Source organism: Drosophila mauritiana, chromosome 2L (genome assembly GCF_004382145.1).
Source record: "Drosophila mauritiana strain mau12 chromosome 2L, ASM438214v1, whole genome shotgun sequence".
Lineage (NCBI taxonomy): Eukaryota > Metazoa > Arthropoda > Insecta > Diptera > Drosophilidae > Drosophila > Drosophila mauritiana.
This window is the reverse complement of record NC_046667.1, coordinates 5,438,908-5,458,735: the sequence shown is the minus strand read 5'-3', so window position 1 is coordinate 5,458,735 and position 19,828 is coordinate 5,438,908. Positions and strand designations below refer to the sequence as shown.

Genomic DNA, 19,828 nt, shown 5'->3' with positions numbered 1-19,828 from the left:
TGTGCTCTAAAATTAGGCAGGCCACTTTCAAAACAATTTATAGAACATAGTTTCGAAACTAACTAAATATATATATATAAATACAAATAATTAATTTTAATGTTTTTTTATTTAATCTTTGTAGTGAAAATCATATATGGTCAACTATTAAAACATTAGAGGCAACAGAAAAGTTTACTAAAATTAGTTATAATTTAAACATTTCATTGAAAGTTTCGTAAAATCTCCAGAACATTCAATATACCCAAAATGCGCTTTCTGTGTTCTAAAATAATTCTACAAATATAGCTCACAATATATGTGGACACCATGGAGTGCCTCATTTCCAATGCGACTCTCTAATGAAATGCCAAAGTAGAAGACGTCAATCGTCCAATTTTCCGACCACCTAGCTGGCCGTCTTGCTGCGGGACTTTTCCTTGGAGCTGCGCCTGGAACCGGATGATCGTCTGGAGGACGACTTGTCGCTGCTGCTGGAGATGCGCATCGGCTTCTTGCGAACCCAGAACTTCAGTGCAAAGATGAGCTCCGCCTTGAAAGCCTGCCACGGAGTCACTCGCTCCTCCACTGCCACATTCTGCACGTTCCACAGGAACTCAAAGATGCCCAGGATTACGCCGATGAGAACGCCACCGGCCAGAACAAGAAACACTCCGCCCAACTCAATAATGGAAAGCTCGTCACCGTCCACCTCGTGGTAGGAGTCACAGGTGACATTGTGGTTCTTCCACCACTTGTTCTTCATCTTCTGCAGCTCGCCCCTTTCGCTCAGCTGGAGAATGGACACGCTGAGGTTGGTGCGGTAATCAGAGCCTGGTTGAAATGGAAGAACGTAATATCCCAACTCCCTCCACTGCCGGCACAGCTACTCACCCAGTGGCACGGCCAGGCCGTAGTGCTTCTCCCCGATCTGCTCGCCAATCTGGGTGAGATCGCAGTTCCGTTCGATATTGTAGGTCAGACTGGTGGTCTCCATCAGGAAGGCATAGCCGCCCTTCTCCTTGCGCACACGTGCCACTCCCTCTTTGTTGGTGCTGGTGAAGGCCGACGGATTGAAGTCCTTCATCTGGTTCCAGGCTCGCTGGTAATCGGTGTCATTCGACTCCGAGAAGAACAACGAGGTGCTGCCACCGCGCATGCTGCCGAAATGCACCTTATCCTGTTCGATGAGGTCCTGGAGGCTCTTTATGCTGCTCTGCCACTTGTTGCTGGTCAGGAAGGCGGCCAAGTTGGCCGTGTAGGTACTGAGCATCATCAGGGCGAAGAACCACCACATCCCAGTGAGTATGCGCATGTGTGGACCTCTGTGAGTGTGAAGAGTTTACATTTCGATACCCATTAATATTATATAGTATATAATCTGAGACCTTGGTAGAATATCGCAGCCCTGTTGCATAATGGATCCCACCATCAGCCAGGTCGAGTTGTTCACATTCCAGATATTCTCCAGCTCATCTGGATCCTGAATGGCGGGATTCGGTGGCAACCATTCGCGATACGAAAGCCTGTAAGGAAAGTCAATTAAGCTTCAAAACAGAGCGGTAACCTAATCCCACCTGGCGATAAAAACAAAAGCCAACGTCATTATCAACTGGGCAAAGATCATATAGATCCAGACCTCGACGGCAAACGGTTCCAGGAAGGCAAACTGATTCTTCGGCTCCGGAGGACTCTTGTAGTGCAGAATACTAATGCCCAACTGCATGAAGGGCACCGTGAAGTCCACCACAGAACGCCGCATTTGGGTGATGGTCAGATCGCAGACGCCAATTTGGGCATGCTGGGTATAAAAGATACAAATATCAAGTGGAGTTACCACCAAGCTTCTGATGGAACCTACGTGGTCTATCAGTTTTCGGATGATTCCATCCCACTGCTTTGTCTCCGGATTGTATTTGCCATTGCCATTTACGATCATGAACTCGTAATCGAACTCCAAGAGCTCGGAAAGCTTGCTAATGAGATCCACGGCATAGCCCTCGTACTTTTCCCTGCCTCTGAAGTTCTCGTGATCCTCCCTAAAGGAAATAAGGAAAGACTGTAGTGTGCGAAAAACCAGGTGACTGCTTCAAAACCAACTTCATCATGAAGTAGGGCTCCTCGTAGTGGGTAACCACTGTATACACCTTGCGCTGCTCCGAGAAATCCTGGGTGGTGCCGGCACTTTCCAGTTCCAAGTTGAGGCGACGCTTCTTTATCCCATTGTCTGGTGTCCAGACCATCATTGGTTCGTTCACCGTTGGCTTGTAGATCTCTAGGTTGAAGTGGATGCGCTGCCCATTCTCGTCAAGCTTCATATTTTCGGTCTTGAAGTGCGGTTCCACATCATCCTCGGAAATGGTCTTCATCTCGTTGACTATAAATGCACCCAGCATCCAAGGAGACGGACTGCCGCAATGGCGATTGGGTGGATGGAAGGGCTGCATGGCAGCAATAACATTTCGGGCTGAACTGGCAAACAGGACGACAGCGTCGTAGATGAGAATGGGCAACATGGTTTGGTTGCCCAATATTTGCTGCAAAGTACGCTAGATTAGCTCCAAGGATAAAGTCAGTTGGTCCTCCACTTACATCCACTTTGGTCAGCCGGGTCTTCTTTCTCTCGAATGGATTGGCGTCCACCACTTTCAATCGCACCGAGGTAATGTTGGCCTTGAAGTCCTCATTATAAATATCCCTCAGACCCGAATTGTGCGTGTCCAGATGGGTGAGAAACCAGTTCTAAAGATAAAGTGACTTAGTGACCACTTTCTCGCTTTCATAAATGAGGAATTACCCTAAACGGGCCCTGCAACTTAAAGTCTATGGATACTTTTAGCAGCTCCTTTAGGGTCTTCGGCTCACAGTCCAAAATGATGCGCTGTTCGTGGAAAGTCTCGTCTGTCTCCTTCCACAATATCCGATAGTCATCCGCATAGTCCGCCAAATTTCGCAGCTTGACATAGTCACTGTTCAGCGCTTGGATGTTCATCAGATCCTGCAGGCGCGCCAGGCCTAAGGACTTGAAATGCAGTTCATATCTATACGGATTATCCAGGCACTACTTACCCTCCGGAGTCTCATAGATCAGGGTGAAGGTGCGCCACTCGTAGTTCGATTTGATGATCTCGAAGTAGGCGCGCGAGAGTACGGACAGGGAGGGTGCCACATTGACGGACATCTGGTGGTTGAGCTGCTCCTGGCGCGTGGCCTCCAGCTTCAAATCGTACTCAATGTGTGGAATGCCGGTCGCGTTCGCGATTTGCGCAACAATATCTGCCACGGAAGGAAGGGGAACCGTCACATCGCGAACATATGTTTTGGGCCATGTCCACACGCACAGTGTGTGTATGTGAGTGTGCTTTGCTTACCACTGGCTGCCTTTGAACTTGGTCCGAAAATAGCCGCAACGCCATTGGAAATCAGTTCACATGCTACATACGGAAGATGAATTTCTCATAACTTGGTTCTCCCGCATCCGAGCGTATTTACTTACTAATCTGCTGCAGAAGAAAGCTGTCGTTGGTGGGCATATAGCGCTTGATGGTCACGAATCGCAGCTCCGAGAACTTCATGTTGTTCACCTCGCGAAAGGCCTGATCGAAGCTGAGCTCGATCTCCTTCTCGTTCTCGTAGAAAATGGCACCTTCAAGGGCAAAACATTGAGCTATTGCTTTTCAGCTATTGTTTTCACTTAATGGATGAACCTACCCACTGTGATTTCATTGCGATCGTCGCCGCCAAGGGCTATAATCCCCTCCAGAAACCCGATGACGATTATAAATGCATAGATGACAACTGGACAAAGGCGCATTTTTCCGTTTACCTCAACACACTCGAAACTAATTGAATTTTCTAAATGCAGCAGCCATTTCGTGTTCACTTCCCAGCTGCATATGTACAAATCTATATCTACAGAAGCACACACAGACTGCCACAGAAAAAAAAGAATTCAAAACTAGCAGATACAAAGTGCCGTCTTTCTTCTTCACAATTTATTTTCACGCAACGGAAGCACCCAGTCTTGGAGCGCTTCGCACGCCTACTGACTGCCGGAACTCACTGGCGCGGCCAAGAATGGGATCTCAGCCGGGGGAAACTCTCTCCAGTTCACGGCGGCGGAGAGTCTGTACCACATGTCGTATACGCAACGTGCTCTCGCGCATTTGCCTGCGACGCTTGTCCATGACGTCGGCGGCATCAGTCAGTCTGGCGATTGTTTATCCTCTCCGTGGCTGCCAGCTTCATGATCACGATATTGTTTTGATTTCTAAAATTCGTTGATTGCCAGGAAAAGCTCTTTGATGATCGGTTGAAGTGCATTCTGAATTTATGTTTCGATTATAATGTGAACTGGCAGCAATCACATCTTTCGCCGTATATAATGATCGTAGACGACAGTGGATCCGTGTTTCGGTGATTCTATAAATTTGCACAACGGATGCTCTTCGGTTATATACTTCTCTATGCTGAGCATCGAACCATCGCCCTTGTGCGCGAAGCACAAACCCTTGACGGCATCCGGAATAACCTTGTAGTTATCCGAGTCGTTGGAGAACACCCTGCCATTGCTCCAATTGATGAAGCTCAGATCCTGATGATTGGGCTCTAGGCGGCGGCGACCGGCGAAGATATCTGCCCACGGATGAGACTTCGATCCAGCGGTCTTGTACCTGCGCAAACTGTGCTCCAAATCGATGTAGCCGGAGATATTAAAGCCCTTGGAATCTCGGGTGCTCACGAATACGATGGTCTATGGGTAAATGCAAAACAAAAAGTTACCTTACTAAACGTTCATGATTACACATCTTACTGAAATCGTTTTGGTTGCATTCAGCTTTTCGCGCTTGAGAAGTGCCATAGTCAGTGGATCATTGGTGACATTATGCTCGCTGAAATAGAAGCACGTTCCCAGTGGGGAGAAGTGCTCCTCGTTGAACTGGGTGGGCGTCATCACGCTTGTTCCCACTGCTACCCTCAGGGGGACTAGTTGATGTATGATATTATCGTTGGGCAGATACCGCCTGTCCTCCAGCTTGACAAACGAATTCAAATAGTGGTTGTAGGCGATGTCCTGTTTTAGATTTTCCAAAGCCCGAAATCCTTTGGAACCGGCGTGTTTTCCTTGTGAGTCCTCCATGTCGTGGATTTGATTTACAAATGATTGCATATATATATGTAAGCCAAAAACAAGTGGGGTGACAGCCCAACAAAATGTAAATATTAAATAATCAACAAACACACGACACAAACACACTCTTTTAAATATAACACTCACACATTAGAAGGGGCTTTTTCCTGAACCACACAAAGGAGCAGGAACCTGCTCTTGGCTGAAGTCCATCCACACCACACAGCAGTAGGATTAGTATGGCCACCCAGGGAAAGAGCGTGGACTTCAGCGTATTGGAGTTTGACAATTACAATGACTACATCTCCTCGTTTGCCACCGTCACGGACCACAGATATCTGGGCAATGATAGCACGATCAAGACCATCGTCCAGCTGGGCTACCGCACCACCAAGATACCCTACACCGCCGAAGAGTATGTGAAAAGAGTTGACGTGGCCCTGGAGGCCATTAGGCCGAAGCTGGCACATGTGGGCCTATTCAGCGACCTCCTGGCGCCGACGAACAGGGACCCAGTGCTTCTGGAGTTCAAGGCCCGCGAGCTGCTCAACTTGAACAAGATACTATCGGTAGGCTCGACATCTCAGCTGATATGCTCTCCTTTCAATTAATTGCATTTCAGACCATCGTTTTTACCTCGTACATCCACGTGGACGGCTCGGAGATCTCCGGCTACATAGACCTGGACATGAGCTGGCGCAACTGCTTCCGCGAGGCAATCAAGCACACGGACTGGCGGGGAGTCTTTCAAGGTCGTTCGCGCCTGAAGCCCATGCCCCACCATCTCAGCTACTCGAATCCCCGGTATAACGTGGTCAAGTACACGGACAGCGATAACTTCCAGGTGATGCACGACCACCACTTCGGACTGATGTTCATGCATCGTGGTGACCACAAAATGATTTCGGTGGGCGGCCAGTTCAACATTTACTCGAGGAACGCCAAGCGCTCGATGGTTTACTCTCCCAAGTTCGGTTATGTTGTGTTCTACGATCACTTTGTCCGCAAGAAGGTCTAGCACGTGGAGATGGGCCAAAAAAGTCAGTATCAAAATTGTGAATATAGAATGTGTAATGTTTATATAAAAGCAAAAACCATTAAAAAGTTTAATTGCATAAACCCTATGCATTATGAGTAATGGGTATCAGATAGTGGAGGCCCGTGTCAGAGTAAGTATAAAAAATAAAAAATTGTATACAATATGTTGTTTTTATATTTTGAATATTCCCTAATAAGTGTATATGTACAATTACAACAAGAATAACGACTAAAGTATAAAATTATAATGCTAACCTAATCGATGACAATGACTTCCGTGTGATCCTGAGGATCCAAATCCACCATCTCCTCGACCACCGTATGCGGATACCAGTAGTCGATCTTATTCTTGTTGCTGGGTTTCTTGGAGGAGATCAGGGTGCGTCGTTTCAGGCGCTTCAACTTCTTTTTCTCCCGCTTCTTCATCTTCTCCTGGGCAAACTCCAGAATGGTGTCCCTCAATTCCATTCGATAGTTTTTCAGGTTGCTTAGTTCCTGAACTAATGTATCGTCGCCAGTTGGTGCACGATTCTCCTCATCATCCTTGTCCGCGTACAAGGATGCAAAGTCGGTCCAGGACTCGTTGGTATCTGCCAGTCGTTGCTTTTGCAACTTGAGCAGCTCCTCGGTGAGTACCAACTTGGATGTGGCCCACTTCATCAACTGGTGCTTCTTGCTGCCCATTTGCTGCCGATAGCTGAACAAATGGAACGACAAATTGGGCACAATCTCCTGCGGCTCCAGCACTTGTTGCTTTAGTGGCGCCTCCGTCTCCTTTTCACTAGCAATCGGAGTGGGCGTGGTGTTTGTGGTGTTTGTGGCACGTGCCTCTGAGCAGGACACCTTGCGATCCATTACGTTGCCCATGTTGTTGTCGATCCGAAGACTCGATTCTGTCTGACAGCTGCAATCATCCATCCCCCTGTCTTATATGTCACACCAAAAGCAAGGGTTTCCGCAACAGGGGCTTTTACCTGGCGAGGAGCTTTACCTGCCCGCGAATTGGGTCCACTTTCCTGTCCGACTTGCTGGGCCCAAATGCGTCCCTGTTTATGGCCCAAAGCAAACACCTGGTCCGGATTAACACAAAGTTGACAAAGTTATAATAAATGCTACAAGCCACAACTTAAAATTAAATCCATTTTGGGATTTGTTCTTATAGACTCTATACATTGGCTAATTACCCAGCTTACCTTGGATAATTTTCCTGTTGCAGTTATTAGCTGTTTGCAATATCTTATATTCTTAACTTTCTGCTTCTGACTGGTGGCTTTTCTAATCTCAGTTAAAAAGTGAAACGATAGAATTAGCACAAGGAAATGTTTGACTGAAATCAAAATCCAGATTAACCCAATTACTTTGTTCTAGTAATATCTGCTGGCCAGTTGACAACTCAGGAAACCTACCACCCTATTTGGGCAACACTACGTGGACACTACGTTTAGCCAACACTTATGTGACATATGTGAAATCAATTATGAACATTATGAACATAATTAATAATATATGTTTTTAATTTTTTAATTTTTTAAGTAACATCATAACGTAGCTCACTTACAAACTTACTTATTATTTAAATAAATAAAATTCTTAGGAAAAATCGGCTTTATCTGTTTTAATAATACATGTAACGTATTGATATAAAAGATAAGATACCATAACTTATAGATTTAAAATCTTTTAGGGCAATAGGAGGGTTTCCCGTTTATACGATATTCAATACTGTAACCCTAAAAATCACAATTTATCCATTCTGGTAACTCTTTTATTTCAAAACCGCTAGAGAATTGTCAGTTTGAAGAAACTAAGAACTTTTTGAAATATAACTTACCACCGATTTTTATTATTTAAACAAAAGTATAAGTTATGCAGTTATGCCTGATCTTAAGCGAAATGCATTCTAACAGTTGCTTACACATTTCCTATTGTTATCTATACCTGGTTTTTTCTTAGGGAAAAGGCGAATTGGCAGGCAATACTGAGATCTGGAAGACCATCTGTCGCATCCCAGGTATAAAATCGGCCATAAGAATTTAAAGCTTCGAAAAAACCCAGCCGTTGACCTGCTCAAAATCACATACAGGTCAGAACACCACCCACATCGACTACCTGTCGCACTATATAAACCCACCAAATCAACCTCATCATTATCACTCACACTCCAACCGCCGATAGCCATGGCTCAGTCCACGAATTCCAAGAAGCTGATGATGTTCCGCACTCCCAACGAGGAGGAGGCCCTGAAGAATCAGATCTTCATCTTCAACTCGCCCATTGACTACAAGGACCAGCAGCTGATCGTGTACCAGAAACCAGGCATCCTCACCGGAGACAAGGACTACGGCTACTGTGTGGTGTACAAGCGAGATCACTACGTGCTCAATAACCCGCCCAACTTCAAGAGCCCCACGAAGAGGAGCTTCCTCAACGAGTGCATCCGCCAGCTGTATCTGATGAACGGCATGGGTCACAAGATGTACTGGAGGACCACAAGTGCAATGGCACTGAGTACACCCGGCGAAGTGTGGCACCAGGTGAACAGTTGTCTGCTCCCAGAGCGACTGACGCCCCAAAAGGAGAGCCTGAAGCGGGTGAAGAGGCAACTTTTCCGGGATCCCCGGGCAGATCGCAAGAATCCCAAGCCTCTCAAAGGCAAATGCTGGGGCACCCAAGTCTTCTGCTTCAAATCGATGCGTGAGAAGATTGGCAGGAAGTACATCCGCAGGGGCTATCTGACCATCGCACGCCGAGAAGCCCTGCAGGAGATGATCCGTGAGCACTTGGCACGCGAAATGGTCTGCACTCCGGCCGCCTGCAGAACGGTGATCAGCGCCTCCGACGGAATCTTCAATGTGAATGCCGGCGTCATTGGCGACATCTGCAGCTACCACAGCCACGCGGCTCGCCATCAGCCCGTCGTGGAGCGCCGTCTGACGGCGGGGGAAGCCCGTCTCCGGAACAACGAAGCCTGTCGTCTGACTCAGCGGGCCAAGCGGCTGGAGGCCATGTTCATACACGAACAGGTGCGACGGGCCGTCCAGAACCACCAGCTCATACTCGAGGAGTCGGTTCGATCCATCTACTATGCCAAGGAGCTCTTCCGCCTGATCGAGGATCACGAGGAGTTCGTCTACACGGACAACAAGATCCTGTCCAGAATCTGACGGACCCTTCTCGACTGGCATAGCCACCACTTTTATAACCCTTAGAGTACACATATTTGTAATTATATAACATTTAGAGAATAAAATGGAAACCACAAAAGTATACAATGAACTTGAACTTTGAATATTTATGGGCTGCTTAATATTTAAACCTTTGAAATAAAAGACTTTAACAAATTTCGCACAAATTTTGAAAAATTTAAAGCGATAACATTTAAAAATACATGTATTGTATAAAAATTCGTTTCATTTCGATTTGAAAAACTATAATGCTGGTAACGATGGAATCCAGATCTTTATTATGTCCTGGGGCATCTGGGGTTACGTCGTCTTTTGTTGCTCTATCAGCTTGGAATGGACGTCCATCAGACTCTGAAAAAATGGTACATATAATAATTAATATTAATAATAATTAGAGTTTATTACAAAAATAACGTGGCTGCAAGTATATTTATATTTTAATTAATGTCAAGGTCCTCAGATTTTATAAAGAGAATTGCTTTTTTTCTTAAGATTATATAACTTGGATAAAAGGGCATTCAAAAGAAATATTTAATTTTGATTTATTTTTTTAGCTGGATTATTCTAACTTAAAGAGCTTATAAGAACTAGTTTATAGCCGCAGGCAGTCTTCCATCCGATAATCATTACTTTTTTGAATCGCAGAGATGGTCCTTGAAATCAGTTCCATATACTTAAAAATAGCTTTGGTCTCTAAATGTGCAGTTTGGCATGGTAAAAGTGAAAATAAAGCTGTATACTTTACGCAATATCAGTTTATGTAGCCCTCCAGTGGGGAGCCTTCGTCTAGATCTCTGAGAATGCCCTGTGAAATTGTGGGAATGGCCAGTCAGCCAGTCGTTAACAAAGTTCTGTTTCTCTTAACTACTTAACCATATACCTACAACCGTGGAAGCTTTAATATAACAAGCATATAGGCATGCAAAATTCTTAGACTTAACTAACAACCATATGAGAGTGCTCATGTATCCAACTTCTGTTTCCAAAGATTAGGCAAATTTACAAGTGTGATTAGGGGCTTGTTAGACCAACACCTTCGGCAGACCCTAAAGCACCAGTATACCAGTTCTATGCCCAGTTCGTCTACAAAATCGACGATATCGAGGGCGGGCATACCTTGAAGTATTTGACGGTCTTAACTCTCAGCTCCAAAGTGGCATCCTCGTCGCAGATCATCAGGGTATTTTTATGCTGCTGGAAGGCACTGACGGTCCACATGTGATTCACACCCTCCTCGATGGCCTTGTACAGGGCAAATGCCTTGTGAGCTCCGGTGATGAGGATCATCACCTCCTTGGAGTCCATCACAGTGCCAACACCCACGGTCAAAGCCTGTTTGGGCACCTTGCTCATATCGTTCTCAAAGAACCGGGCATTCGCTTCCAGTGTGTCCTGCGCCAGAGTTTTCACCCGCGTTCGCGACACCAATGAGGAGCCGGGCTCATTGAAGGCAATATGGCCATCCGGTCCAATGCCACCGATGAACAGCTCCACTCCTCCAGCCTCGCGGATCTGATCCTCGAACTTATTGCACTCGGCCACCAGATCAGCTGCATTGCCATCCAAAATGTGCACATTCTTGGGCTCAATGTCGATGTGCTTGAAGAAGTTGTTCCACATGAAGTAGTGATAGCTCTCATGGTGATCTCTGGGCAGTCCTAGAAAAACAATGGGGCACAATTGACAATTGATCTAGTAATCGTTATGTAACAATAACTCACCCACATACTCATCCATATTGAAGGTTTTCACGAACTGAAAGGATACCTTGCCCTGCTTGTGAAACTCGATCAGTTCTTTGTACATTCCCAACGGCGTGGATCCCGTGGGCAGGCCCAAAACAAAGTATCTAAAGAATAGTGGATGTTACCAAGTGTCAAGTGTATATAGTTTATATGTATGTATATGCGTACCTGTCGGCACTCGGCTGAAAGTCATTGATGCGTTTCATCACATATTTGGCCGCCCACTTGCCCACCGAGTCGCTGGTTTCCAAGATGACCAATCTCATTGTTAAGCTGAAAGTTTTAAAATATTTATAAAATACGTGCAGAATATGATATCCTTCTCTAAAATCTAAAACACATTACCCGCTGTGAGTACCGAAAAGGAATGACAATTCCGATATGGAAAACAAAGGCGTTATCGTTAACTAGCCCAACCCAGGATTTAGATTAGATGTTGATATTGTGGGATAAGATACACGAATAATGCGGCCCATTCAGTTGTGTTTTTCGTGTGTGTACTCACTCGCTTGTTTATTGTCCAAATCAGCTGATAAGCCGCAAATACTTGGCCATTATTGACAATTAACCCATTTATGGCGTTGCCCCCATGGAAAACACTTTCGTTCTCACTTGGCAACGCTATTTGTACTTGAATTTATGCAATATATGTGTATAAACTTGGCTACTCACCTTCAAAACACGCTAATGCAAACAGCTGCTTATTGATGATTATTATTACTTGATTTTTGCTCGCACTGCTGCTTTTGTCGCTTATTTCCGATTTCAGCTGCGAACTGAGACTGTTCAATTGTTCAATTCGAACAGCAAATTTATGCAGCGATTAGCTCGAGTTTGAGTTTGTTTTTGCGGCTGCGGTTGGAATAAGAGAGAGAAAAAGAGAGAGAATAGTCAGAAATGCAATTGCAAGCAACCTTGAGATACTTTTGTTATCGTTATCGCGGGTTGAACGGTCACTGCATTTGCCAGTTGAACGAACTTTAAACCGCATCTTTCGCGTTGAGTGCGTTTCGTTTGAGTGGATTTTGCTCTCTTCTCTATCGCCAGGGTTGACACATCACATTTTTGAAAGAAACAATCATGGTCGGAAAAGAAGAGAAATGATATTTATAAATGTGAAAGAGCACGTTGGTTTTGAAACGTCCTGCACTCAAAAAAAATCGATAAGTCACTCAAAAATAAAGTTTATGAGCGAACACACGCATTGAACAAGAATTTAGGCAACTAATACAAACGCAGAAAAACTAAAATTCCAAAAATAACTCATGGCGACGAATAGAAACGTAAAGCGAGTGACGAAAAAAGGGCCACCAGGCGACGAAAGTGAAATGCATACCCTACAATTACCGAATTCGTAGGAGCGTATTGGTTTCAGTATACACCCTCTCTTTAGAACTTTTTAATACTTTTTTTTTTAAATTGTTTTCTCTTGCAAGATAAAAGCTTCTTTTTAATTTTTATTAAACATGGTTTCTTTATTTTTTAATTATCAAATTATTAGCAATTACATACATAAACGTAGATGTACTTAAAATTTAGTTGTATTCATCAGTTTTTGTATAATAGTCTGTGTGGGCGTTGCATTTGTTTGGCCGGCGTAAAACGCGACCACGCCCACCCATAAAAAATGCGACGGATCGCTGAGCCGCTACGGGTACTTCCATTTTCTTTCGTTTTTTTTATTTGTTGCTTTTGTAAATGTTGTGTTTGTTGTTCTTATTGTTGCTTGTCTGGTAAAATTACTGCAGGAAGCTCAAGAACCGGTCTAAACCGGGAGAAAGCCGTTTTGGTGGATCGTAAACCCTATGGCCATGGCTAAAAATATATATGTATTGCTGGCTGGTTGTCACTTCCGTAGGCATGAGTCTATATATATAATGTATGTATGTATATGTATAATGTATAATGTATTTTATGTTGATTGTACAAAAAATACTTAAATAAATATGTCTGTTGTCAGAAGCATTTGTTGTTTCTTATAAATCCCTCACTACGTGCTCGTTGTTTTTTTACTTGGTTGCTGACGTCGGACTGGTTTATCTGGGATATTGCTTAAAAACTAATTTACTAAATATGTAGGTGGTGGAGCGTAAGTACATCGAAAATATTGTTTTCTTGCAATATTTTCAAAGTTCTTGCCGCCGCGAATACAAGAAGTGAACGTGTTACGCATGTAAATTCTATGTGGCATAAGAGAAGGCACACAGTCCTCTCCAGTTTATACCAAATAAAGTTTACAATGGGATCGGTTAACGTGGAAACAGAAAAAATCGAAACAATAAACTATAGAATTTGTTAAGAAAGGGAAAACGAAAGTGTACAAACGAAAGAAGATTCAGTTTTAGCTGCTTGAGCAGCAGATCTCTACACAAATGTTTTTGTTTTTGATTAAATAACTGGCGCTGCGGCCACAAAAAATAACTTAGCTGAATAATAAATCTCTGTACCTCGGCGTATGTTTTTGGGTTCTAAATTATGATCTTCGTGTGTGCTTGTTTTGTTTGTCTGGTTCTGCTGCGTTTGATTTTACATAATGGCGCACTTCTCGCTTGACTGCTGAGGATCGCCCTGCTGGTGGTAGAGCTGCTCATTGCCGTCCACGGCGCTCACGCTGCGACGACGACTCAGCCGGGAGGAGGATGTGTGTTGGGACACAACGCGCTTGATGCGATCCAGATTGGCCACGGCCTCGCCGTCGGAGTTCAGCAAAATCGTCCTGGTGTTGTCGGCGGAGACCCACTTCTGTGACTTCATCACAAGGCTCGATGGCGGCTCGTGCGAGGCCCTGGTGTCCGCCGACCAAACGGTGATCACGCCATTTGGCTCAATCTTTACCGAGCGATGGAACTTGTAAGTGGTCGAAGGACCGTTCTCGTTGATCAGCCGCTGCAGTTGCCAGCCACCGATGGCCACCTCGTCGCTGCCCTTGTTGAACAGCCTTACGAACTTGCCCTCGGGATCGATCTCCTTGATCTCCACGCTGCCCTTGGCACTGGCGGACACATAGTAATCGGAGACGCTGTGATCCTCCGACTCGTCGACCACGGCGCGTTTGCGCTTCACGGCAGCAGAGGGAGTGCGACGCGATGGCGTGGCACGCGTGGAGTTGCGCAGCGACTGGCTGAAGGACTGCACGGTGGCCGTGTTGGTGGCCGGAGTGATGTTCAAACGAGCCTCCTCCCCCACCAGCAGCTTGTCGTATGCGGCGATTTCCAAATCAAGGGAGACCTAAGCAGGATAAATAGATTTAAGTGTTAATACGTAAGCGAGTTTAGACAAGTATTAAAGCTCACCTTGATGTCCATAAGGTCCTGGTACTCCTTGAGCTGTTGCGTCATCTCTTCGCGCAGCCGAACGAGCTCTTTCTCGAGAAGGTCTATCTCTTGACCGTGGCGTTCGCGATCGTTGTCCAGTTGGCGCTCCAGCTCACGGATGCGCGAATTGAGGTCGGCGTTGGCTTGCTCCAGGTCGTGGATATGGGCGTTGAGTCCTTCGATACGCACACGAGTGGAGCGCAGCTCCTCGATGGACTTGTGCGTGGAATTGGATGTGCGTGCGGCGGCCTCTTGCAGTCGCTGGATCTTGTCCTCGTAGAGGGCTTGGATTTCATCGCGATTAATGAGCATCTGCTCCTCGTACTGGGCGCGCAGCTCCTGCAGCGACTGCTTCAACTTGGCATCGTACTCGGAGCTGAGGCGACCGTCGATCTCGCTGTACTCCGTCTGTTTGATGCGGCGCGACTCGTTGATCTCCTGCGAGTGGATCTGATCCTTGAACGAGAGCTCCTCGCGCAGACTCTGAATGGTGTTCTCCAGGTCAACGCGCGACAGTGTCTCCTGTTCCAGGTTCTTGCGCGTTTCCTCGAACTGCTTGCGCAGTCGCTCCAGCTCCTTAAGCGCCTCATTCAGGTCGTCGTTAAGCTTCTTCCGATCGGCGTTGGCCTGGTTGTATTTGTTGTTCAGCTCGTTGGCGCGCGACTCGTACATGCGGACATTGCCTGCGGGTTGGGATAATCAATTAATTAATGTTCGTTAAATTCAGAAGGGGGATGATTTTGTCACTGCAAGGGAGGAATATCATGGGATAATCATTATATACAGTTCAGCAACTTAATGAATGTTTCGCTCTTGCTGGAAACCACGCCTTTTGTTTCTGCTTAGTTTTAATTTTATCATTACTCTGCTTTCTTTGCCCTACAATTATATGATTTTCTAATCGATTCAGTTTCCAAGCACTTACCCTCTGCAGTGGTGCACTCCTTGTTCTTCTTGTCCAGCTTGTTCTTGAGCTCCTCGTTCTCCTCCCAGAGACGCTTGATATCGATCTCGGCACGTGCGCGATCCCGTGCCGTGTCATCGAGCAGACGGCGCGTCTCCAGGAGCTCGGCCTCGAAGATGTTCTTGATGTTGGTGGTCTCGCGGGTGACCGTGTCCCTGGTGGTCTGCACCTCGATGGTGAGGCGGGAGTTCTCCGTCTCCAGGTTGCGCACCCGGTCAATGTAGGTGGCCAGGCGATCGTTCAGGTTCTGCAGCTCCACCTTCTCGGCCACGCGCGAGTGCCGGGTGGGGCTGAGGGGGCTGGAGGCCGTCTGCGAGTGAGTGGACGGCGGCGGCGGCTGCGGACCCGCCGATGGCGGCCGGGGGGTGGAGGTGTTGCCGGGCTGCGGCGTGGCGGTGCCAGCACGTCGGGATTTGCTCGACATGTTCACGCTGCAAGACAAATTAAATGTGCAGAATAACACGTGAGATTTTTGTGACTGACCTCTCGTTGGGACACTACACTTGAAGAAAAGTTGAATAACACAATTGCGTGGCTTATTAACGCGTTTTACATTGAACTTTTTCGTTCGCTGTAGGGTATATTATTTTTGCGCCCTGATAAAATTCCAAACAGAACCGAACACGAAAGAGGGGAAACGCACGAAACGCTCAAAAACAGAAGCTAAACGAGTTTCTCGAACGCGCGCTCTCTCTCGCAGTCGCCCTTTCCTATCACTCACACACACGCACGTCGCTTTCCACTCAAGCGACTGTACTAAAGCGGACGAGGAAAACGAAGTGGGTTTGTCGGCGTTTGTTTATGGGCGTGGAGGCAAATGGCGCGGCTAATACTAGTTTAATCAATCGCAATGCCTAACTAATCCAGGCGACGCACTTTAAACGATTTGATAAGCAGCCGAAAATTGCACAATATGGCGCTTTTAATTCAATATTTACAGCGATTTTACACAACTACAGGTAGGGGGGTTACTTCGATTTTGAGTGAAACAGCGCCACATGCATCTTTCGGCACTTACTTAGATATTTAAACGTGTTCTACAAGTTTTCCCAATGCTCGTGGATAGCAGCGCAACTCACCTGACTTTTTATAACTAACGAAAAATTCACAAATTTAAAAATGAAATATTTTGCAGCAAGAAAACGCGGCCGACGCTGGAACTTGTAATCGAATTTGTTGCAATGGTTTAAGAGACCAATCGATAACTTTCCGGCATGCCTAGTGTGACCAAGCGCCGCGCTAGATAAAAACCTAAAACCGCTTGACCCTAAATTGATAAAAAAAAAAAAACAATTTGGAGCTCAACAAGCAAGTTTAATTTAAAGCGTTAGAATGCATATATTTTATGAAAACTTTTTAGTTGAAACTTACAAATGCATTTGTTGTGCACAACTATCGATAACTTAACGATATTACCCAGTTCAGCTCGCTTGAGTTCTTAAACGAAACACGGTCACACTGCTCTGCGCTGTTTTTTTCCTCCGCATCACGTTAAACATTTTTAAAGAGTCAATTTCACTTTAAAAGCTGCATTTTAAAGTGTAAAGTGTAAAGTGCACAAAAGGTGGGTTTAGCACGGAAAATCACAGTGCACTTAAGAAACTCGCCGCTTGTTATGGGTATTTCGTTTTATTTCGAAATACATGCAATGCGGTGCGGTGAAAAAACAAAATGGCGGATGGAACGCCGGCACCGGTTCCGCAAAAAAAAGCGGCATTTTCTTTTACAAACACATGTAACTTACCAAGTCGCACGCATTTTATTCCCCAGCATTTTGCTGCGAATTTATAGTCGATAACTAGTTAAAGGTAAGCAAGTCGCAGAAATGGCCGACAATGACGATCTTTTGGACTACGAGGATGAGGAGCAGACCGAGACCACTGCGGTCGAGAACCAGGAGGCGCCCAAAAAGGATGTCAAGGGCACCTACGTGTCCATTCACAGTTCCGGCTTCCGTGATTTCCTCCTGAAACCGGAGATCCTGCGCGCCATCGTGGACTGCGGCTTCGAGCATCCCTCGGAGGGTGAGTACTTGCACTCCACCTGGAGTGGCGAAAGGTACAGTCGCTAACGATGCTCTCCGCTTGCAGTTCAGCACGAGTGCATTCCGCAGGCCGTACTGGGCATGGACATCCTCTGTCAGGCCAAGTCCGGTATGGGCAAGACCGCCGTCTTCGTTCTGGCCACGCTGCAGCAGCTGGAGCCGTCGGACAACAACACCTGCCACGTCCTGGTCATGTGCCACACCCGCGAGCTGGCCTTCCAGATCAGCAAGGAGTATGAGCGATTCTCCAAGTACATGCCCACAGTCAAGGTGAGTTTTAATCCATATGTTACACACCAAATGTTCGGTATACGTTTTCAGAAGTTTAATGTTAACTTGGAATTTCTTTGTAGGTTGCTGTCTTCTTTGGAGGAATGGCTATTCAAAAGGACGAGGAGACCCTCAAGAGCGGCACCCCGCACATTGTGGTGGGCACCCCTGGCCGAATTCTCGCCCTCATTCGCAACAAGAAACTCAATCTGAAGCTTTTGAAGCACTTTGTTCTCGACGAGTGCGACAAGATGCTGGAGCAGCTGGGTAAGTTGGCTAGTAATCACCAAATGACGGACATTTTACTAACCATTAAACCATTCTTTTAGATATGCGTCGTGACGTTCAAGAGATTTTCCGTAGCACGCCGCACGGCAAACAAGTGATGATGTTCTCTGCCACATTGAGCAAGGACATTCGTCCCGTTTGCAAAAAGTTCATGCAAGATGTAAATATCAACGTGTTCATAACCAAAATGCTCGTACTTCTCCACCTCGCATCCACCGCTATCACGACAATTAGTTATTATTTTGTTAATGCCACGCGATATCGAACTCTCGATCTTGTTCCCCCCCGTATAAGTCAACCACCATCTTGCAAATGGTTAAACGCGTGCAATCAAACGTCCAGCGCTCTGTGAGCATAACTCGTATCGAAAAACTTAGTTAATGACTACCGGACACCATTTTCTAAATGGTTAATCGTGGATTTTGGCAACCGTTGCAAAAGCATAAACAACAAGTAACCGCTGAATGCTTAAATTAAAATCGAAAAGATTTAACAATACCAACGCTAGCAAAAACCAATATCCGAATAAAACTACAAGCAAACAGCAAAGATCCCGCCGACTGGCCGATGAGACGAGGTGAAACAATCCAGAGCGAATGCGATGCGATAGGCCGCTCATCTGTAATCCGCACACTTCTCAGAGCGATCGTCGATCCTCGGGAGCAGTTCAGAGACTAGTTGATGAGATGTGGTGGTAGCGTGGCCGTATGTAGAATATTCTATGCATATTGTTGTATGTTCCGAGGCGAGCCTAGTCTAAGTTCGATTTCTCTGTACCCCTCCTAATTGTGTCCTTTAAAATGCGCCACATTCTATTTCCCAAATCCAGCCCATGGAGGTCTACGTCGACGATGAGGCCAAGCTGACGCTGCACGGACTGCAGCAGCACTATGTCAATCTGAAGGAGAACGAGAAGAACAAGAAGCTGTTCGAACTGCTCGACGTGCTCGAGTTCAATCAGGTAGGCCATTCGGCGGTCTTAACTATTATTTACCACTTACTTGATTATCCCTGTCCCAGGTGGTCATCTTTGTGAAGTCTGTGCAACGTTGCGTGGCGCTGTCGCAGCTGCTGACGGAGCAGAACTTCCCCGCCATCGGCATCCATCGTGGTATGACCCAGGAGGAGCGTCTGAATCGCTACCAGCAGTTCAAGGACTTCCAGAAGCGCATTCTGGTGGCCACCAATCTCTTTGGCCGCGGCATGGACATCGAGCGTGTGAACATCGTGTTCAACTACGACATGCCCGAGGATTCCGACACCTACTTGCATCGCGTGGCCCGTGCCGGTCGCTTCGGCACTAAGGGACTGGCGATCACCTTTGTTTCGGACGAGAACGACGCCAAGATACTTAACGAAGTACAGGATCGTTTCGATGTGAACATCAGTGAGCTGCCCGAGGAAATCGATCTCTCTACATACAGTGAGTTGCAATGATGAGTAATCCGATCCACCAGCAGTGCTAACATTCTATTTTCCAGTTGAGGGACGCTAGACGTAGAAGGTGCATGATAATCGGAACAGAACAGTACTGCGTAAGACTAAAATGCACTTCGAATAGATACAAAACTAAAACCTTTTTTAAAACTCTACTTTATAACTAAATAAAAACTATTCAGACAATGTGTTGACAAACAGAAGCGGAGTTATAAGTAATGTATTTATTTTGGGAATGGATTCTAACACACTTTTTGTTTCGCATTTCCGTTCAAACTACTTTATTAGAATTTATACGAAATAGTTCTGCATATTTCCGGGGCATATTCCTTGAAATAACTTAGCAATATTAACATGTACCATATTATAAAACAAATCACAATAAAATGCCCAAAAACAAACAAACTAGCATATGTTTTAATGGTGAAATGGA

General features: G+C 45.8%; 8 protein-coding genes across 11 annotated transcripts; 3 read left to right on the top strand and 5 right to left on the bottom strand.

The window, feature by feature from the left end:
• Positions 1-129: 129 nt before the first annotated feature.
• On the bottom strand, positions 130-3,812 carry LOC117143039 (glutamate receptor ionotropic, kainate 2). Of its 2 annotated transcripts, XM_033307516.1 has the most exons (12): positions 3,691-3,812; positions 3,476-3,625; positions 3,351-3,413; positions 3,049-3,255; positions 2,777-2,994; positions 2,572-2,721; positions 2,080-2,516; positions 1,841-2,018; positions 1,557-1,780; positions 1,368-1,505; positions 874-1,304; positions 130-813 (listed from the first exon to the last, which is right to left on the bottom strand). In XM_033307516.1, exons 1-12 carry the CDS (start codon positions 3,791-3,793, stop codon positions 389-391), a joined length of 2,724 nt encoding a protein of 907 aa, XP_033163407.1. In that variant the 5' UTR covers positions 3,794-3,812; the 3' UTR covers positions 130-388. The 2 variants fall into 2 exon arrangements, with proteins under 2 accessions (XP_033163407.1, XP_033163484.1); XM_033307593.1 differs by lacking the exons at positions 3,351-3,413; positions 3,476-3,625; positions 3,691-3,812 and having other exon boundaries at positions 2,777-2,977; positions 3,049-3,146.
• Positions 3,813-4,325: 513 nt separating this feature from the next.
• Positions 4,326-5,184, bottom strand: LOC117143501 (cilia- and flagella-associated protein 299). The gene is made up of 2 exons (XM_033308259.1): positions 4,793-5,184; positions 4,326-4,732 (listed from the first exon to the last, which is right to left on the bottom strand). The coding sequence occupies exons 1-2, from the start codon at positions 5,147-5,149 to the stop codon at positions 4,343-4,345; spliced, it is 747 nt and encodes a 248-aa protein (XP_033164150.1). The 5' UTR covers positions 5,150-5,184; the 3' UTR covers positions 4,326-4,342.
• Positions 5,185-5,214: 30 nt separating this feature from the next.
• LOC117143592 (cilia- and flagella-associated protein 299) lies at positions 5,215-6,279 on the top strand. The gene is made up of 2 exons (XM_033308379.1): positions 5,215-5,679; positions 5,733-6,279. The coding sequence occupies exons 1-2, from the start codon at positions 5,350-5,352 to the stop codon at positions 6,126-6,128; spliced, it is 726 nt and encodes a 241-aa protein (XP_033164270.1). The 5' UTR covers positions 5,215-5,349; the 3' UTR covers positions 6,129-6,279.
• Positions 6,280-6,342: 63 nt separating this feature from the next.
• On the bottom strand, positions 6,343-7,367 carry LOC117143676. Its single transcript, XM_033308502.1, has 2 exons — positions 7,342-7,367; positions 6,343-7,218 (listed from the first exon to the last, which is right to left on the bottom strand). The coding sequence occupies exon 2, from the start codon at positions 7,064-7,066 to the stop codon at positions 6,404-6,406; it is 663 nt and encodes a 220-aa protein (XP_033164393.1). The 5' UTR covers positions 7,067-7,218; positions 7,342-7,367; the 3' UTR covers positions 6,343-6,403.
• Positions 7,368-8,249: 882 nt separating this feature from the next.
• LOC117143244 lies at positions 8,250-9,433 on the top strand. The gene has a single exon (XM_033307842.1). The coding sequence runs from the start codon at positions 8,326-8,328 to the stop codon at positions 9,310-9,312; it is 987 nt and encodes a 328-aa protein (XP_033163733.1). The 5' UTR covers positions 8,250-8,325; the 3' UTR covers positions 9,313-9,433.
• A 55-nt stretch (positions 9,434-9,488) lies between these two features.
• Positions 9,489-11,979, bottom strand: LOC117143310 (glucosamine-6-phosphate isomerase). 3 transcript variants are annotated; one of them, XM_033308059.1, is made up of 6 exons: positions 11,751-11,979; positions 11,247-11,351; positions 11,055-11,182; positions 10,450-10,991; positions 10,074-10,138; positions 9,489-9,684 (listed from the first exon to the last, which is right to left on the bottom strand). In XM_033308059.1, exons 2-5 carry the CDS (start codon positions 11,342-11,344, stop codon positions 10,085-10,087), a joined length of 822 nt encoding a protein of 273 aa, XP_033163950.1. In that variant the 5' UTR covers positions 11,345-11,351; positions 11,751-11,979; the 3' UTR covers positions 9,489-9,684; positions 10,074-10,084. The 3 variants fall into 3 exon arrangements, with proteins under 3 accessions (XP_033163950.1, XP_033163869.1, XP_033164034.1); XM_033307978.1 differs by having other exon boundaries at positions 10,079-10,138; positions 11,751-11,978; XM_033308143.1 differs by lacking the exon at positions 10,074-10,138 and having other exon boundaries at positions 11,751-11,978.
• Positions 11,980-12,556: 577 nt separating this feature from the next.
• LOC117143164 (lamin Dm0) lies at positions 12,557-16,546 on the bottom strand. The gene is made up of 4 exons (XM_033307721.1): positions 16,436-16,546; positions 15,318-15,787; positions 14,372-15,075; positions 12,557-14,306 (listed from the first exon to the last, which is right to left on the bottom strand). Exons 2-4 carry the CDS (start codon positions 15,778-15,780, stop codon positions 13,605-13,607), a joined length of 1,869 nt encoding a protein of 622 aa, XP_033163612.1. The 5' UTR covers positions 15,781-15,787; positions 16,436-16,546; the 3' UTR covers positions 12,557-13,604.
• A 261-nt stretch (positions 16,547-16,807) lies between these two features.
• On the top strand, positions 16,808-19,603 carry LOC117143828 (ATP-dependent RNA helicase WM6). Its single transcript, XM_033308677.1, has 8 exons — positions 16,808-16,920; positions 17,127-17,380; positions 17,447-17,670; positions 17,754-17,937; positions 18,000-18,118; positions 18,788-18,919; positions 18,979-19,381; positions 19,440-19,603. The coding sequence occupies exons 2-8, from the start codon at positions 17,182-17,184 to the stop codon at positions 19,451-19,453; spliced, it is 1,275 nt and encodes a 424-aa protein (XP_033164568.1). The 5' UTR covers positions 16,808-16,920; positions 17,127-17,181; the 3' UTR covers positions 19,454-19,603.
• The last annotated feature ends 225 nt before the right edge of the window (positions 19,604-19,828 follow it).

Bases quoted from the DNA above. Each gene is read 5' to 3' on its own strand.
- LOC117143039 (XM_033307516.1), bottom strand. From the start codon at position 3,793: ATGCGCCTTTGTCCAGTTGTCATCTATGCATTTATAATCGTCATCGGG. The intron at 2,517-2,571 runs GTAAGTGGAGGA...CGTACTTTGCAG, and splicing joins CCCGGCTGACCAAAGTGGAT to CAAATATTGGGCAACCAAAC. The intron at 1,781-1,840 runs GTAGGTTCCATC...TTTTATACCCAG, and splicing joins TCCGAAAACTGATAGACCAC to CATGCCCAAATTGGCGTCTG.
- LOC117143501 (XM_033308259.1), bottom strand. From the start codon at position 5,149: ATGCAATCATTTGTAAATCAAATCCACGACATGGAGGACTCACAAGGA. The intron at 4,733-4,792 runs GTAAGATGTGTA...ATTTACCCATAG, and splicing joins ATGCAACCAAAACGATTTCA to ACCATCGTATTCGTGAGCAC.
- LOC117143592 (XM_033308379.1), top strand. From the start codon at position 5,350: ATGGCCACCCAGGGAAAGAGCGTGGACTTCAGCGTATTGGAGTTTGAC. The intron at 5,680-5,732 runs GTAGGCTCGACA...ATTGCATTTCAG, and splicing joins ACTTGAACAAGATACTATCG to ACCATCGTTTTTACCTCGTA.
- LOC117143676 (XM_033308502.1), bottom strand. From the start codon at position 7,066: ATGGATGATTGCAGCTGTCAGACAGAATCGAGTCTTCGGATCGACAAC.
- LOC117143244 (XM_033307842.1), top strand. From the start codon at position 8,326: ATGGCTCAGTCCACGAATTCCAAGAAGCTGATGATGTTCCGCACTCCC.
- LOC117143310 (XM_033308059.1), bottom strand. From the start codon at position 11,344: ATGAGATTGGTCATCTTGGAAACCAGCGACTCGGTGGGCAAGTGGGCG. The intron at 11,183-11,246 runs GTACGCATATAC...ACTATTCTTTAG, and splicing joins TTTCAGCCGAGTGCCGACAG to ATACTTTGTTTTGGGCCTGC. The intron at 10,992-11,054 runs GTGAGTTATTGT...TTGTTTTTCTAG, and splicing joins CAATATGGATGAGTATGTGG to GACTGCCCAGAGATCACCAT.
- LOC117143164 (XM_033307721.1), bottom strand. From the start codon at position 15,780: ATGTCGAGCAAATCCCGACGTGCTGGCACCGCCACGCCGCAGCCCGGC. The intron at 15,076-15,317 runs GTAAGTGCTTGG...CCCAACCCGCAG, and splicing joins GGAGTGCACCACTGCAGAGG to GCAATGTCCGCATGTACGAG. The intron at 14,307-14,371 runs GTGAGCTTTAAT...TATCCTGCTTAG, and splicing joins AGGACCTTATGGACATCAAG to GTCTCCCTTGATTTGGAAAT.
- LOC117143828 (XM_033308677.1), top strand. From the start codon at position 17,182: ATGGCCGACAATGACGATCTTTTGGACTACGAGGATGAGGAGCAGACC. The intron at 17,671-17,753 runs GTGAGTTTTAAT...ATTTCTTTGTAG, and splicing joins AGTACATGCCCACAGTCAAG to GTTGCTGTCTTCTTTGGAGG. The intron at 18,119-18,787 runs GTAAATATCAAC...TCCCAAATCCAG, and splicing joins GCAAAAAGTTCATGCAAGAT to CCCATGGAGGTCTACGTCGA.